This window comes from Fusarium odoratissimum, assembly GCF_000260195.1.
Source record: "Fusarium odoratissimum NRRL 54006 unplaced genomic scaffold supercont1.36, whole genome shotgun sequence".
Classification (NCBI taxonomy): Eukaryota; Fungi; Ascomycota; class Sordariomycetes; order Hypocreales; family Nectriaceae; genus Fusarium; species Fusarium odoratissimum.
The window spans coordinates 219,210-235,583 of record NW_022158719.1 but is presented as its reverse complement, the minus strand read 5'-3'; the positions used below and the strand labels follow the sequence as shown (position 1 = coordinate 235,583).

General features: G+C 48.7%; 7 protein-coding genes across 8 annotated transcripts; 3 read left to right on the top strand and 4 right to left on the bottom strand.

Moving 5' to 3' along the window:
• Positions 1-438: 438 nt before the first annotated feature.
• Positions 439-1,477, bottom strand: FOIG_13844 (uncharacterized protein). The gene is made up of 4 exons (XM_031215018.1): positions 1,086-1,477; positions 870-1,026; positions 575-813; positions 439-525 (listed from the first exon to the last, which is right to left on the bottom strand). Exons 1-4 carry the CDS (start codon positions 1,397-1,399, stop codon positions 471-473), a joined length of 765 nt encoding a protein of 254 aa, XP_031055289.1. The 5' UTR covers positions 1,400-1,477; the 3' UTR covers positions 439-470.
• Positions 1,478-3,100: 1,623 nt separating this feature from the next.
• On the bottom strand, positions 3,101-4,018 carry FOIG_13843 (uncharacterized protein; the record flags this gene model as incomplete). The annotated part of the gene is made up of 1 exon (XM_031215017.1): positions 3,101-4,018. One exon carries the CDS (start codon positions 4,016-4,018, stop codon positions 3,101-3,103), a length of 918 nt encoding a protein of 305 aa, XP_031055288.1.
• A 299-nt stretch (positions 4,019-4,317) lies between these two features.
• On the top strand, positions 4,318-6,861 carry FOIG_13842 (uncharacterized protein). 2 transcript variants are annotated; one of them, XM_031215015.1, is made up of 3 exons: positions 4,318-4,492; positions 4,543-5,359; positions 5,431-6,861. In XM_031215015.1, exons 1-3 carry the CDS (start codon positions 4,438-4,440, stop codon positions 6,668-6,670), a joined length of 2,112 nt encoding a protein of 703 aa, XP_031055286.1. In that variant the 5' UTR covers positions 4,318-4,437; the 3' UTR covers positions 6,671-6,861. The 2 variants fall into 2 exon arrangements, with proteins under 2 accessions (XP_031055286.1, XP_031055287.1); XM_031215016.1 differs by having other exon boundaries at positions 4,318-5,359.
• A 2,349-nt stretch (positions 6,862-9,210) lies between these two features.
• FOIG_13841 (uncharacterized protein) lies at positions 9,211-10,883 on the top strand (the record flags this gene model as incomplete). The annotated part of the gene is made up of 2 exons (XM_031215014.1): positions 9,211-10,509; positions 10,563-10,883. The coding sequence occupies 2 exons, from the start codon at positions 9,211-9,213 to the stop codon at positions 10,881-10,883; spliced, it is 1,620 nt and encodes a 539-aa protein (XP_031055285.1).
• Positions 10,884-10,956: 73 nt separating this feature from the next.
• FOIG_13840 (uncharacterized protein) lies at positions 10,957-12,689 on the bottom strand. The gene is made up of 3 exons (XM_031215013.1): positions 12,295-12,689; positions 11,460-12,231; positions 10,957-11,408 (listed from the first exon to the last, which is right to left on the bottom strand). The coding sequence occupies exons 1-3, from the start codon at positions 12,586-12,588 to the stop codon at positions 11,032-11,034; spliced, it is 1,443 nt and encodes a 480-aa protein (XP_031055284.1). The 5' UTR covers positions 12,589-12,689; the 3' UTR covers positions 10,957-11,031.
• Positions 12,690-13,835: 1,146 nt separating this feature from the next.
• On the bottom strand, positions 13,836-14,141 carry FOIG_13839 (uncharacterized protein; the record flags this gene model as incomplete). Its single annotated transcript, XM_031215012.1, has 1 exon — positions 13,836-14,141. The coding sequence occupies one exon, from the start codon at positions 14,139-14,141 to the stop codon at positions 13,836-13,838; it is 306 nt and encodes a 101-aa protein (XP_031055283.1).
• A 154-nt stretch (positions 14,142-14,295) lies between these two features.
• FOIG_13838 (uncharacterized protein) lies at positions 14,296-16,224 on the top strand. The gene has a single exon (XM_031215011.1). It carries the CDS (start codon positions 14,442-14,444, stop codon positions 16,116-16,118), a length of 1,677 nt encoding a protein of 558 aa, XP_031055282.1. The 5' UTR covers positions 14,296-14,441; the 3' UTR covers positions 16,119-16,224.
• Positions 16,225-16,374: the final 150 nt, after the last annotated feature.

Sequence of the window (16,374 nt, the reverse complement as noted above, 5' to 3'; positions counted from 1 at the left end):
TAACAACAACCAGGCGTATTGCGCTAAGAAGAAGAAGGGCTGCGGAGAGTGCGGCTGCGGCTGAGAAGCACCTACAACTACATTCGAACCTCGGCTCGTGAAGCCTTCCTCGACTCATTCCATGCATATTGAGTTACCGTTTGGCATATTCTATATACGCTTCAGAGTTGTCTCTACTTTGATTACAATCTTTTCTACTAGTACTAAATCTATTATTTTCTACTTATTTCAGGCTCATGGTAATTTGCCACCTGATGAATGTGAAACTGTAACGACGTGATGGAGGCATGTGGCTATAGGATGTAAAGCTGCTATAGATTAGTAATACTCAAGAGCCCCAGTAGCTGAGAGGTAGGATTTATGTCTTCTATGTGTAAAACATATCCCAACAGCCATTTCCAGTACAGTGTTAAATATATTCGCTAATCTCAAAATTGATAGTTATTTTATATTAAAACCATTGACCCCTTCTACGATCTTCGGCTTAGATTCCATGGAAGATCAGGATTCGGTGGCAGAACAAAGCTAACCCGACCTGTCAGTGCAATTCTCACATACTCATGCGTAGACTTACCTGTTCTGTCTGTTTGCCAGACCTTCATACATAAGATACCACGCCGTGAATGAAACCAACAAGCCAGTCACACCACCGCACTTGAGGAGCACGTCATTAGGAGCTCCCGACTCCTCAGTGCAGAGGTTAGCCACCCCGAGGAAGAGCCAGGTGCAATTGACGAGAAGGCAAAGCGTCAGAGAAAAGACATTCGACTTCATAGAGCACAGAGTTATGGCCACTGAGAAGATGAAGAATCCCTACAGAATGTGAGTTTTGGATTGCTCTGGAGTAGGTAAATGAAGCAGTGACCTACCATAAGAAATAGTCCGTTGGCGTGGTTGTAGTCGGTAAGGCTGGGGTAAGCATCCCTGACGTGGAAGCTGGGGATCATACTGATGGCAAAAGAGATCCAGAAACAGCCATACGAGCAGGCAATAGTGGCGCTGACTGTATTGCCATTGGCGATATCCCTAATCAAAGCATTAGAATCCACCTGTAAACATGCTGTATTAAATGAACAGCCACTCACCACATGCCAGAAAGTAATTGAGCGAGGCCTCCATAAGCCAGAGCTGGTCCAATGACAATATTGGGAACAGTCACGCCGTGAACATTGAGATTGACCAAGGCTGTCAAAAACGTCGCGAAGGCAAATCCAGAGAGGCCAAGGGGACCGGCATCACCAAATTTCTGGCGAAATTCAATATCCTTTTGTCGAGCAGCTTCTTGCTGGGCTGTGGCTGCGCCATAAGGCTTAGTCTCAGAGCCATCCTCTTGCGCGGACCAGCAAGCTGCCTCTTTGTCTCCACTCGATCGGTCCACTTCGGTTCGTGCGGGCGACATTTTTTCGTGTTTTCTTAGACAACGAGACTAAGATTTTTTCATAGAGAAATAAAAAGAGATTCAGAGATCGCAGTAAAGATAAAAATTAAAGGTAAGAAGAAAGGGAATCTCGCCGAAGCTTGTTTCTCCTTTCAGTGGAGGCAGTGGATTCAGTGGGTCTCCGGAGTAAAGAAAAAATTTACGTCTTAGTTTTTGATGTCTAGGCCAATAGAAGGCAAGGGCGAGGTTCGAAATTAACTGCAATCTGCTCACTATTTGTGTTTCTGAGCTTAATCGGATTGCCAAGCATATCGCCATCGCCAAGAGCATGCATATCTATAGAGAGTCCCTGCTAGACAAAACGATATTGCAGCTAGTGCAGCTTTTTTGGTACGTAACGCGAACACCAACGGTGTGACTTGCGGAGAGTCGAAGTTTCGATCTCAAAAACAAAGCAAATCTATCAATTAAAGGTTTTATTTACTAACCTAGTCATACCACGGATTTTAAGAAATTCTGCCCTGTATACTCTTGACGCTTGCATGGTCTAGATTTATTCCTTGAATTGGGCTTCCTTCTACGGTGTAGCTGTCTATTCGTTTTGGACACCCTATGAAACCGAGCTAACTAGCTGAGGAAGTGCCGCCCGTAGTACCCCGCAAAATCCAGCCAAAAGCGCCGCAGCCCGCCGCTCGCCGATGCATTCACATCTTCAATCAGCTAGAATACCCTAGAGTTGTTTTTGTACGATCTATCCATGGCAGGTAATTGGGTTATTAGAAATATAGATTAAGGAGATAAAATTAGAATGAGAATCAACAGAACTAATAGCCTATGCCGTATTACTTATTTTTTCTGCTAGGTGATAACTAACATATATACGTCATGTTTCTTCATGGGTAATAGGATAGGCCTACCTGCATCCCTATTTATGGATAATCACAGATTTGCGGTAAAGGGGTGGCTATGCCTGGCTTGCCTATCTGCCTCCTGAGCAACCGAGTTCATATTGAGTAGTAGTCCTGCAGTTGCATTGCACTTTCTCTTAGCAGTAAATACCAAATTACTCAGAGACGAAACTTAAGCATACCAAAATCCATTTCCGTTTCTAGAGCTGAGCTCCTGCCGCTTTAAGCTGAGTTGGTGCTGAGCTCGGGCTGAGGTGCCTGCACGAGCCCACTTTTGGGATCGCATGCCCGCTCCAGTGTCGGGCCGTGGGGTTATGAGAAAAATCCCACGATCCATAGCTCATCCCCCCTAATAGGATGACTAGCACTACCTTGTGTTTCATATGTGTTCTCTTCCGTCTTCTTCTTGCCTGACTCCAACATAGGAATAAGAGGAGATCCTAGGGCTTGTGACGGGGCCTGGGAATATGAACGAGAGCGACCTCCTCAGGTTTCAGGGCCGACTTGGTAAGTTGAGGAGGAGAGATCGTTGCTCAACAGTGGCTTAAACTCAGAGATAGTCACAGCAATAGCAGAATCATATAATATTATTTCTCAGATAGGAATATTATAGTAACCGCAGCTGCATTATGGCTATTCTAGGCTGCTAAGATTAACCAGAAGGAAGGATATTAACTTAACTATTCCTTAAGGAGAAAGCTTAATATTAAGGGTTTTAAGATAATTACAAAGAGGAGGTATTAGATAGAAGTATTAGTAGCTAGTTAAGATAGTAGAGTTTATATCCCTATATGACCTATGGTATATAATAAGGCTATTTCATGGGCATGCTATCAGATCCTTCCAACTTTGTGCGGCTATAATCGCCATGCTTGGTAGACCCGTTGGGAATGTAGAAGCGCTTATCAATGCGACTGAAGGTTAAAAGACATAGAATGAGGATCTCGAGCATAAAGTTGAGAATGTAAAAGCACGCTTTGGAATGGTACCAGGCCGGGTTGGAGAGCTGTCGCGGGTGACTCCAGTTGGCACCCGCTTTGAAGCCCGCGGCCAAGATACACATGCAGGATGATAGTGTCACTATCAATACTTTGGCCCTCATGCTCCCCTCCCCAAAACTCTCTTCATCCTGGCGCCGGGGCAAGGATATTGCAGTGAGAATATGGATGATGGGTAAGCAGGTAAAGACCAAGAGGTATGTTAAGGACGCGAGCTGGACATCGCGACAGGAAGAGCGAACTGATTGGTTCTCTGAGTATAGCTGCACCACTACCGACACAATGGACATGATCAATGCTCCAGGGATCAGAGCATATGAAATCCTAGTGCCGACGCGTGGAATCGGGTGCCATCCGACCAGTGGTTGCTTGGCGCGGAGGACGCGTTGGGAGAGGACCACGTTGAGAATGTAGATGAGCAGGATACCGGCATTCACCAAGATATTTGCTGCGATGGCCAGACGAGCATTTTGCTGTCGATTCGCCCAGGCAATGCGCAGGACGAGCGTTGTAACTCGTGCCATGCAGAAGCCAAACAGGACGCCGGATAGTATGAATTTGTGGTTGCGTCGCCGATTCTTCTGGAAGATTGTCATGTTGGTGGCGGCAAAACATATATAGAGGATGATGAAGACGGCGCAAATAGGGGTGTCGATTTCGTTGTTGGGGACACCGCCGAAGCCAGCTGTATTCGGTGGGTGCAAACTGGCACGCTTGTCCAGTGATGAGAGCATGCTGGAGAGCCAAGTAATGTCGGGTATCAGAAATCAATGTGGACAGATGAGTACTGCTGATTCTTGGTTCCAGTAATGTCGTCTTGTTGGATGATTTATATAATTCGATTCAATAAAGTACGGAGATGGCCGATCGTGGATCGCGATGTTCACCCAAACCAAAACTGGTTAGCCACTTAGCGACTATCCCCTAAAATAGGAAAGCGTAATCGGACGCTCATCTGGCCCGGCCTCCGCGGCTTAGAATTTCGTCCGGTCGTCCGCATCATCTTTGCCTTCTCACCCTTACATCACTACATATTACTCCCTGAAATCTCGACTCTGAGGCCTAGCACCGTAGTTAGTGCCTCTTTTAAACGTTCTTAACGTCGTATCCCGGCCTGTCTCGGCCGTTTTTCGCCAAATCTCACCCGGGCCTCATGCTTGCACAGCAGAGCCCCTCAGTCCGGAAAGGCACTAAGAGTTGCAGAGAGTGTATGTTTCTCCCGTACCTCGAGCAACCCTGAGGCCTAATTTCCACGCAGGCAGGAGACGAAAAGTCCGCTGTGTCCGAATCCCCGAGGATTCACCGACCTGCCGACAATGTGTCGAGCGGAACACCTCGTGCCTCGCTCAAATATCGAGTTCCCGCACACGACAGGCGCGGCACCTACCCTCACGATACCGGATCACACAGCTCGAATCCCACGTTGAGCGACTAACCAAGACCATCAACGATATTCAAGTCAAACTCGGGGGCGAGCCTTCTCTTCAATTAGAGCAGGAAATCGATCGGTCGCCTGTCAGCGACGGTTCCGATGCCGAATCCACCGACTCCGAGGGCCTCATCGCGGAGGAATCCTCTCACCTGCGCTCGCTTTTCCACAACGACATCCTCAGCTTCGACAGAAATCAGCAACATGAACGAGCTCTGGAGCGACGGAAGAAAGCCTCTGCTACCCTATGCGAGCGTGTGCGACCGGCACTACAACGATTGATTCCAGCCAAGGACGAAACCGCAGAAATGTTGGTAATCACTTACGACTGGATGCACATGTTAGCGTCGCTACTACCGCAGCCGGCCTCGCCCAACTCGCATCACGCATTGCTTGGAAGATACGATGAGATGTGCCAACCAGATGTCGATGTTGTTGACCTGGCTTCTTGGCTTTTGACAGTGGCTATTACGGCTCAGCAAATCCCCCAACAAAGTAACGACACAGGGACATCGCCCCTTAGCTCTCGAAAACGGTTGAACTTCTCGCGAGCCGTATCGGAGGCCGTTGAAAGCCTGGTTCTCAGCCACGACTGGCTAGTCGGTACCATTGCTGGCCTCGGACTGGGCTTACATTTTGTCCGTCTGTAAGTTAGGGCCACCGAGCTCTCTGAGGACTATCAATATCCTCGTACCTATTATATCTAACAGGAATCAGACTAATGGGCCGCGGAGACCTTCAGGGGGCCTGGTTGAAGCTGCGGCATTTCATCGCACTTGGTGAGCTGATGGGCTTACCAAAGGCGGTGCAATCAGCTCGGCAAAAGAAGTTCAATGGGGTTGTTCACGAAGACACTGCGAGAAAGGCACAGGTATGGGAGCTCATGTGCACTATCGACCGCATGGTAGGCATGCTTGTCAATCTCCCTCCTTACACAAGACGCTTTTCGAACACGGCACCCTTTCCTATCATGGTAGATGGCGTCGTTCAACCTTCTATATATCTCAGTCGGCTTATGGATATCACCCCTGAAGTCTTTGGTCTCGACGATATCAGCGGGGGGCAAGATTCGAAGTCAAAGTCATACACAGCTGCATTGGAAGTTGCCCGTCAAGCAAGGGCGTTGGCTGGCGAAGCACCCAAGTCTTGGTGGGCCATTGACATGGACGACGATCTGAAACCAGATCACATAGTTCAATTTGTCCACTATTGTATACTCATGAAAGCGCATCTTCCGACCGTTCTCCGACAGGAAAGAAGCCAGGAGTACGGATACAGCCGCTTCGCCTGCATTGACGCATGTAAAGCTGTCGCTCACAGGTATCAGTCCATTCGCCGGAAACTACCTTCTGGGTTCTTCAGTCTCAACGTACTCGATCTCCAGGCCTTTACAGCCGTGGTGCTGCTACTACTCATGTCCCACAGCTCTCCGTTGCCGGATTTCCAAATCTTTCAGATTGACAAATCTGGCATAGAGGGTGTAGTGGCCGAAGTTCTCCAGCTCATGGAAGAGAAGTCGGCTGAGGGCCCGGGGTCGGATTTTGCGCATCGTGGCGCTCACACAATTCGATGTCTCTGTGATCTTTTCAAGCAGGACGAGAATGGAGGCAATTCCGTAAATGAAATGACAGCCAACGTGCCACTCATAGGCAGAATTCGAGTTCGTCGCAATACGCAAACATCACAGAATCTCAACACGCAAAGCCAGGCATCATCGAACCAAGTACTGCAGGTTGCTGGCTGGAACCCTAAGGAGCAGTCTGTGCCTACCGCCTACAATCCTCAGCTGGATGCAGCAGCTTGCCTCCAGAACTCTGCCATGACTGCTCCCATAGTACCAGAGTTTCAGTGGGATCAATTGTTATGGTCAGTTGAGAACTCAAGCGAGAGCCTCTTTGACAACGCGATTTGGAGTGATGGATTTGGCCAACCTGCGATGTGGCAGAATATGTATTAGAACTTCTGATTTGATCAGGCGTAGGCACTGGCTATACTTGCAAGGAGCAACTTGCCCGTAAGACAGACCTAGCGCGTGGTCAAGCTAGGTGACGATATTAATCGGCACCTTAGCTATCTTGGAATTAATTGAATCAATGTAATTCGCACGCAAGCTGCTTGCGGCCCAAATCCCGGCTCATTGAATCCGTGAACGAAGTCTTAACTAACTACAACGAAAGATGAAAACTCACGCTATCCTAATAAATCCAAATTGATTCTCAAGCCTAGAACTCCTCTCAAGTAATTAACAGTCGAATGAACTTTGATTGTTGGTGTTAATCAACTAAGATATTGAAGATGTCGTCTCAGAACGGGGCTTACTTTCTTCCTGCTCAGAAGACCCCATACCTCGCCAACGACCCCACGATCGGGCAATACATCAATCAGCCAACCCCATTTTGGTTTCTGGTACCATATGCGGGTATGTGACCGGTACGAGCCGAGTGTTGGAGTTTATAGCAACCTCAACCTTGTCAACTTTGGGCTGGAAGCCATTCTTAAAAGTAACGTCGTCGATCTACGGGATCTCGCAGCTAACAGCGTTGGGAGTTTTCGGATTGGTTGCATAGTTAAGACATATCACGGCATGATGTTAACGCTCTAAGTCGGATGTGCTACCCGAGCGAGATGTCGTGGTGATAATAGCGGAACTTTCTCAAACTGTCCTTAATGCGAGGGGGTCCGGGCGATGAACCAGGCTGTCTATCCAAGGATTGTCTTCAATAGGGGAATCTTAGGTAAGGAATGGTCTGATGTCCTGTCCAGAGGATTTATGTTAATATCCACGGGTACACAATATGGATGTCTACTTTGCCAGTTAGATAGTATCTACTCAATAGACCTGTTAATCTATTGATTTAAAAGTAGTTGGATTGTATGCTAACTCGATATTAGGTGGCCGATGAAGATTGTTTCTTCTTGGCCGTCCCACTGTCTTGTCTTTTCAGTGTACAAGTAAAGGGACAGGTTTGTCTATCAGCGATAAATCAAGCGAGTCTTGCTCAATCTCCCATCGGCTCCAAAGTTTCCAATTGTGACAAAATTGTTACTATCTCGACAGATACGCCCGCCCCATTGGCTCGCAAGCCCATGCATCAAGGTCTGTATCTTCTTTATTTCAAAGGGCAGATTTCGCGCCGGTCCTATACCGTAGTCTGTTGTTTTAATATTTGATGCGATGAAAGCTTGAGTTCTTTTCCAAGAAATATTCTGCGAAAGTGTACTTCGCGTTACGTCCCTGATGCTAGACTGATCAATCAGTGTAGACTCCTAGTGAGTCGGTGCAGGTACAGAAACGGATAATATACCGCTTAGATGAGAAAGTGAAGAGATAGCAGACGCAGCGGATATAGACATGGGTAAAACCACCAAGCTGATTCAAACTAGCTTAGTTCGGAGAGTAAAGGCACTGCTAAGATTATGTAATATTGTCATGTTCGACTCTTGTCCCTTCTGGCTGCGGCACGGTCATTGCTTGTGGAAAAGCAGACACGCCCTACATCTGAGGCACGACCTTACGCAAGGACACTACAGTATCATTCAGACGACAATAAAGAGACGGCTACAGTGAAGTTGGTTAAACCTTGAATGCGCATGTGCACCCCTAGTCACATTATCCTCTGGCAGATCACATTTGCAGTCTGATTAAAATGCAACGTTGCGCTCGATCGACAAGTCCCCGCATATAGTCAGGGGTAGGCATTCCATCATTAACCCATGCGTTGATCAAAGCCATTTATTTCCGAATTTCATGCCGCCCAAACAAAGAGCCAGTCAGGCGGCGCGTGGTCTTCTAAGCTAGGTGACATGAAACAAATACTAAACGGCAACGCCCTGGCGATTGCATTTTCCACGACTGAGCTTCCCCGTGAAGGGGAAAGTCCCTGCTGCCAATCGCCACGTGCCTGGCCAGGATCGATCCCAGCATCACAAGATCCAGGGTTTATGGAAATGAGGATATGTCTCTTGCCCTCGTCTACCACATCGTATCATGAGTTCTAATGAAACATCAGAAACAAGGACGTTTGTCAATGCCCCGGCTATGCAACTGCCAATTAGAAACCATCCTTAACCAGCAGGTTTCGCTTCAAGTGGAAGCTTCTGAGGGATTGATATTGAATGCACTGGTCACGGAGCTATGAAGGGCAGGTCGAAATCTCCTGACCACGGTTTTACCTGCATGAACTCATCCTACAACGTCGAGTGACAACCCCATATTGGCTCACGTGGAACGAATAGCAGCTGGCTTTGCTTTCGAGGTAGGATCTGGATTAGGAGATGTGGATTAGGAGACAAAGACACAGAACCACAAGATGCGCGCTGAAATCAACCAGCAAGAAGGCTCAATACAAATATGCTATGTCTGCCTTAGTCCTTTGCAACTGTTCATATAACTTTTGCTCTATCACACTAGCCGATCACCGTCACAGAGATCCGTCACCTTCTTGAACAGACCAGACAAAAGAAACATCTTAATCCTTTCCAATCTTTGAAGCCAATATGAAAGTCTCTAGTGGGGTGCATGCTTGTCTCCTTGGCGTTCTTGCCCACCATGTTGCGCAATCATGGGCCCTATCAGGAGAGGCGAAAGCAATGGTTGAAGACTCTATGGAGTGGATGGATAAGTTCTACGACCCCAAGATCTCACAGCTATATGACCTCAACTCGAATGCCGCAATGAACCACGAGACACTGGCTTCTACATGGTATGCGGTCGGACTTCTTGCACGAAACGGCGACGGCGATGCCTCAAGGGCTGAGGATGTCATAAGATACGTCATCAAGGACCAGCACGACAACCCCAAAGATTTGTGGTATGGCGACTATACGCGAGAACCAGAGGAGCCAACGGTTGGAACACCATGGTACCCTGCCCGCATGTACGGATCGTGGGACCCGAACTGGCGTGGCTTCGTCGGTCTCAGCTTCATCACGATATACGAAGAGTTCGGTGATCTGTTGTCTGACGATTTGAAGGGGCTTATGCTGGACAGTCTATATAACTGCAGCATTGGCGACTCATACCGCGAGGGTGGTGTCAACGGAGACAACCTCTATCCATCTTACAGCAACCCTGCAATCATGCGTGCAATCGGGACAAGCTGGACTGGTCGCCAGATAGGCGATGACAATATGACACAGGCTGGAGAGGATTATGCGAAGGACATCATCGACCTCTTTGATTTGCATGATACACTTTCTGAATTCAACTCAGCAACATACACCGGCATTTCACTCTTTGGTCTTACACTATGGTGTAAGTATGGCCATGAGGATAGTATTCTCTCCCAAAGAGGTCCAGATCTCCTGCGCGGCGTCTGGAATTACACATCGCAACTGTGGAATCCGGCGATGCGGAACCTCGCTGGTCCATGGGACCGCGCATACACGTTCGACATGACCGAGTCTCTCGGCATCCTATCTCACTTTCTCGCACCCATTATCGGGAGAAAGGAGGCTGGTGTATGGCAGTACCCGGAAGTCATGAGCCATGCCCGTGACTGGGCTTGGGCGCCACTCATCGCCGTCCACTCAGAATTCCACAACTCATTACTTTCGGATGATCTTAAGGAGTCACTGAAGACATTTGATGGAGAGAGGACGTACAATGGAAAGGCCTACTATCCGCCCTACGACCTTGATACCCGCAATATCACGACGTGGCTCAGCGAGTCGCTGATGATCGGAGCTCAGTCGTATCGGACGCAGAGCGCAAACGGACCGTCGAACAACAAAGGCCAGTTCCATCCCGCTGTTGCACATTGGGCTTATGGAGATGATAGCATCGGATGGCTCAGTGTAAGTTCATACCCTTCGGAATTCACACCTGCCTTTACTAACACAGCACCCAGCTCCGTCCTACTGAGGCCCACGTCCTGATGGAAGTCTCACCAAAGAAGCTGAAAGTGACTTATCCTGAGGGGACCAGCAGTTCAGTGTTCACTTTTGTGGCCTCTCCCTCACTCGCGAAGAGGGATGTCCAGTCTTGGGCTGACATTCAAGGCATTACGATATCTGTCTCTGGAAATGCAAGTCCCGTGCCAAAGGTCACATTCGCTGGCCGATATGGTGGTTCGGGAAGTCCGATTTACGACCACAATCATTGGAGTTTGGTCCACACGATGCCTGCTGAATTTGAGGGCGCCCCTGAGATTATCATTGAGTTCGAATGAGACGTAAACCTGGTTCAAGACCAACAAGAGGCTTTTGCGTCAAACATCAGTCATGTAATCAGAACGTAGAACCCTATTGTATACACATGTTTAATCGAATTCAGCCATTATCAATTTGCAGTTCAAGAAAACCCTTCGCTTAGAAGTATCACGCAAGTAAGCCTCCTATAATCAAAGCGGCAAGAGTTATAATGAAAGCAGCCGATCCAGGCTGTAGAGAGGCGGAATCGTTATCATCATCGTCATTGCCAGCGCCGGATTCAGATCCATTCCCTCCACTCGAACCTGATCCGCTCTCCTGGCTCAACACAAAGACCTCGCCCGTCTTGTCGGAACTGAACCACAGTCGGCCTTTAGAGTCCCACGCCAGACCAACGGGGCGGAAGCATTCATCCGGACACTTTGAGAGATCTTTGTTGTAGATGATGGGTGTAGTGGCGTTTGTGCTTCGTGAAGAAGATGCAGGGCGGCCGTTTTGGAAATCTACGTACGAGACTCTGTAGCCAACTGGCGGATTACGGTTCCCTGAGGGTTTCAGAAGTGGACTAGGTCAGGGGTTAGGCAAGGGGATCTTACAGCTTCCGTGGAAAGATATATAGGCTCTTGTGCCATTCTCGTTAAACTTCAGGTCTAGAGGCGCGGTATGGGCTTGGAATGCAAGTACTGGGGCAACATAGTCGGACTTGCATTCCGCGTCAGTAAGGGCGGTAGCTTTATCACCGTCAGCCTGACGATCAGCTGGAAATTGATCGCCTATTTTGAGGTCGCCGAGATCTGGGAAGTTATCCGTGGACCAGAGAGTATAGCAAAGAGGGTAGCCGTAGTTACCGCCCTGATCATCAGAGCCATTGAGATAGCCGTGGAAGTTCATCTCCTCGCCTGGGTTGTCCTTGTGGATATCTTTGCCGTCACGATGTAGTTCATCGGCTGAATTCTCAACGCTGAAAATGCCGCCTGTCTCCGGATGCTCTGCCACGCCGACAGAATTGCGCAGACCCCAGCCGATAATCACGCCGTCAAGGTAATCGTACGGTTTTTTATCGGAATTGCTGCCGAAAGACGAGATGTTAAAAGCACGAATCTGAGAGCGGCCAGAGTCACGGTCTTCAGCCCCTGCGTCATCATTCCCATCGCTGCCGCGGGACACGAGCAGCATATCTGGATGTTTCTGCGAGATAAGCAGGGTCCGTGAGGTGTGACCTCCATTAGTCATATTGGAGACTAGAGTCTGGACGGAAGAGTTTCTGAGGGTCACTTTAGATGGGTCATAGGGCCACGCAAAGACCTCATCGGATGTGGAAGCGTAGAGTGTACGTCCATCTCTGGAGAGGGCGATGCCATGGTTTAGCTAGTACAGTATATTACTTAGTTGAGGTCAAGAGATGGAAGGTCCGGGATCTGAGTAGCTTACATTATCCTTCTTTAGTAGAGTGGTCTTCTTCCTGACTTGCAGGCAGGTTCCTCCTTCATCGTCGAGTTCGAAATGGATTATACCATTTCCAGAGTCTATAACAATAAGAGCACCCTCGCTATCGAATAAAATACCTCGAGGTCGTCTGAGCTCATTGGCAATAATACCGTAGCTCCAGTTGTCTTCGGTAACGGGTGCAGGATAAGAGGTTTTGAGGGTCTTGAGGTTGCACTGTTGGGCTGAAGCGATGACGATGAGGAGCGTTATGGTGGCGAGGAGGTGGATGGACGCCATCGCAAAACGCGGGGTATGAATGACGTCGGGATCAGAAGGTGGATTAGACCAGGGTTGATGGATGTAACCGAACTATGGGGATGTTGAAAGGAGTATATATATATACCCCGGGTATGGGTATTGAAAAGCGTGAAGTATGAATGAGGGTTAAACAGGATGATGGAGGAAGTAGTTGGAACAAATGACCAAGAGTCGGAAGCGGTCATTAACGACCTTGGCCAAGAAAATTGCATGACTTCATCATCCAATGAGACAGAAGGCAAGGGGCCTAGAAATTTTAGGCTAAAGCAGGCCGATCCTGGCAAATGCTACCAACTACCTTACCCTAGATCCTCTTTATTCAATTGTTGGGGGAAGCCAACGGCAAGTCCCCTCTGGAAGGCATCATCTGGGGATGCGGCCATGAAAAACATGCGCTATGCAGAAAAGACTTTCTGTTTAACTTATCTACAGGATAATTAACAGTTTTGCAGACTCTTAATTTAATATGCATGATTATACCCGCATCCCTCAGCATACATACGTTACAAGTAGTCCAAAAGTACTATATAATGTCTTGAATGGAAGTTGACACTTGTGGTTGTAAGTACATAAATAAATAACTTGCAGCTTAAAGATACTTCCTTGAAGTGTTTAAAAAGATGAAGGCTAGGGGACAAAACCAGGCCATTTAAGATGGCTATGACTTATCTCTTGATAGTCCGTCTAATTTAAACTGGTTTGTTGGTGTCAGGAATGCACCAATGAGCGGAATGTGGTTACTACGTTACAGAGAAAAGTCGAATCTCCCTCTGCCCTCCAGCAGGCTCAAGACATTATGCCAAGAAAATCATGAGTGCAGGCGTCTGTAGCCTTGAATACACCCGCCTCCATCCTGGCGGCTTCTGGAGACGTTCAGGCAATCCATTACAGCAACAAGTAAGGGAAACCATGAGGGGGGCTGTAAACCCTACAATCCCAGGCTCGAGGAATAATGAGATTGTGATATTCTCAGAACTTTCGAGACAATCAGGGCCTACACATCTGCTTTACATATCAGCTTATCGAGTTCTGGTTCGCAAACGCCCTGGAATTGGAGAGTTTACGATGCCCTGCAAACGAGGGGGGGCCAATAGATATTGTATAAGCAGAATAAATTAAGTAACGCTGATGGGTTTAAGCTAGGCATAGTAAATTTACCGACTAGCTGATTTTGTAAATTGATCTGACAGGTTTCTAGTCAGTCGATACAGTACTCTAGGGTGATTCTAGACCTTGGCGGCCATCTCCGCCATTTGGCCCTTAGTCTCGAATAACTCAAATTGCTGGCCCAAGTGGCCATAAACAAAATAATACGGAAGTTCGTTCCAGCTTCTAGGTGGAGTGAAACCATCCCGCATCAGGAAGCAGGAAAAAAAGTCCCTTGTCTGGTTCCCCACGGCACCTATTCCGATGCCGTGGTAGCCGGATTCTGGGCGGGTCATTGATAAGTAGCCCCATCGGGCGATGGATCTGGCAGGCACTGAGTGGCTGCAGCCAATGCCGACGTTCCTGAGTTCTAGCGTGTACGACATCTCGCACACAATGCTCGCGAGTTGCACGCGCATGGCACACAACATCCTGGCATACAACTGATAAGTAACGCTTATCGTCGCTTGGAGGTCTGACAACGACCAATAACAGGCATGGTGTGACAACAAAATAGGAATGGAAACAAGGCCAGTGGTATCGTACCCCATGAACGAGTGCGATAACTAGGTGGGCACGGGAGAAGCGGCAACTGCTATCGGTCGAATCTTCAATTGTGCGAACCGATGTGGGGTTCCCGGGATCTAGAAATACAGTATTAGAGCCTACTCGCTTTGCCTCTCTCGATGTCCATTTTACTCTGTGACCTGTGTTCTTTTCACCTCATCCACGTCTCCAGCTGTCGCCCACCTCTGGTTCAATCCGGATTCCTACAAAGCCAAGGACTCAGGCAGGCAGGCATGACATCTTACAATGAGAAGCTCAAGGGCGGGGACCACGAGCTGTCCCTCGAGTCAGGCAGCGGCGACATTCCGACGGTTCAAGACTTCACTGCGTCGTCTGGCTACGGACCCGGCGTCTTGGCAAGCCTCCGCCGCTTCGAGGCTCGCATGGACAAGGCTCTCGGGGTCGAGTCTGAGGCCATCGTACGCAAAACAGAAGAGGACAAGCGACCCGTACCATGGCACGAGGAGCTCAACATGGCCCTGATTTGGGCCTCCGGTACTATGGGCATCAGCTGTTTCGCCACTGGGTTCCTGGGCTGGGAGTTCGGCCTGAGCTTGAAGCAGAGTCTGCTCATCTACGTCTTTGCCTCTATCCTTGGTGGCTCGGTGTCTTCATACTGCGCTACCTTTGGCGCGGCAACCGGCCTACGTCAGGTTTCCGTCTCCCGTTACAGCTTCGGTTGGTATCCCAACAAGATCATTGCGTTCCTCAACGGCATTGAACAGCTGGGTTGGGCTTCTGTTGCCACCATCAGTGGCGGCCTGGCCCTTACCGCCGTCGCGGACGGCCACATATCTCTCGTTGTCGGCGTTATCATCATCGCCCTGGTTTCGCTCGCCATCAGCTTTTTGGGTCTCAAATACATCCTGATCTACGAGCGCTATGCCTGGTGCATCTACTTTATCGTGTTCATGATCATCTTCGGCATGGTGGGACCGTACGCCGACAGCAAGACCCCTGCCTCTAGTTCAGGCATAGATCTCTCGGGCAATGTGCTTTCTCTGATTGCCATCGTTTACGGCAGCTCCGCGTCGTGGGCGACGATGGCTTCAGACTACTATGCGCACTACCCAGCCAATACATCAAGGCTGAAAGTTTGGCTCTTGACCACGGCTGGTATTGGTATCCCTACAGCGATCGGCATGACTGCGGGAGCTACGGTTGCCAGTGCGCTTAACAATGTCGACGCCTGGAAGACTGCATACACAGACCCTCACCAGGGTCTTGGCTTCCTCATCAGAGACATGCTGCATCCTCGAGGCTTCGCCAAGTTGCTTCTCGTCCTGCTATCCTTCAGCGGCATCAACACCAACATCATGTCCCTCTACTCATCGGCCATTTCATTCCAACAGATGGCCACCCCGTGTGCCAAAGTTCCTCGGTTCGTCTGGACACTTGGTAATTTCGTAATTGTCATAGTTCTGGCTATCGTTGGTCGTCAAAAGCTCAACACATATCTGCAGGACTTCCTTAGCCTCCTGGGTTATTGGTGCACCAGCTACCTCGTCATCCTTTTCGAGGAACACACCATCTTCCGCAAGCGTGACTTCGCCAACTACGATCTTGAGGGCTGGAACGAACGGGAGAGGCTGCCACATGGCGTCGCTGCCTCCGTTGCCTTTCTTTTGGGTGTTGTTGCGTGGTGCATGGGAATGGTTGAGACCTGGTTCACTGGACCACTTGGCAAGTTGATTGGAACATACGGAGGCGATGTTGCAAATGAGTTAACCTTTGTGGTCACCGCGATCGTATACCCAGTTGCTCGATATTTTGAACTGAAGTACTTTGGCAAGTAGATTACAGTTATCAACATCCGTAATTAGTAGAATACAAATCTCTGACTGTTATATCGTCTATCCGTCCCTGAAAATTAGCATACTTGTCTTGATGGGATGTTTCCCCCTGCGTCATTATCGCGATACTCGGTGCTAGAGATGTCAGTTTTATTCAAGATGATCAACCCAATGCCTTGTAGCGTGGTTAGCTAGACAAGCCAATCGGAGGTCGCGCTTACTTGGTAGTTCCAACCCAACTACCAGAGTCTAATAATTT

Bases quoted from the DNA above. Each gene is read 5' to 3' on its own strand.
- FOIG_13844 (XM_031215018.1), bottom strand. From the start codon at position 1,399: ATGTCGCCCGCACGAACCGAAGTGGACCGATCGAGTGGAGACAAAGAG. The intron at 1,027-1,085 runs GTGAGTGGCTGT...TGCTTTGATTAG, and splicing joins CAATTACTTTCTGGCATGTG to GGATATCGCCAATGGCAATA. The intron at 526-574 runs GTAAGTCTACGC...AGGTCGGGTTAG, and splicing joins CTGGCAAACAGACAGAACAG to CTTTGTTCTGCCACCGAATC.
- FOIG_13842 (XM_031215015.1), top strand. From the start codon at position 4,438: ATGCTTGCACAGCAGAGCCCCTCAGTCCGGAAAGGCACTAAGAGTTGC. The intron at 4,493-4,542 runs GTATGTTTCTCC...ATTTCCACGCAG, and splicing joins CACTAAGAGTTGCAGAGAGT to GCAGGAGACGAAAAGTCCGC. The intron at 5,360-5,430 runs GTAAGTTAGGGC...AACAGGAATCAG, and splicing joins GGCTTACATTTTGTCCGTCT to ACTAATGGGCCGCGGAGACC.
- FOIG_13840 (XM_031215013.1), bottom strand. From the start codon at position 12,588: ATGGCGTCCATCCACCTCCTCGCCACCATAACGCTCCTCATCGTCATC. The intron at 12,232-12,294 runs GTAAGCTACTCA...ATACTGTACTAG, and splicing joins CTCTACTAAAGAAGGATAAT to CTAAACCATGGCATCGCCCT. The intron at 11,409-11,459 runs GTAAGATCCCCT...TGAAACCCTCAG, and splicing joins TATATCTTTCCACGGAAGCT to GGAACCGTAATCCGCCAGTT.
- FOIG_13838 (XM_031215011.1), top strand. From the start codon at position 14,442: ATGTCCATTTTACTCTGTGACCTGTGTTCTTTTCACCTCATCCACGTC.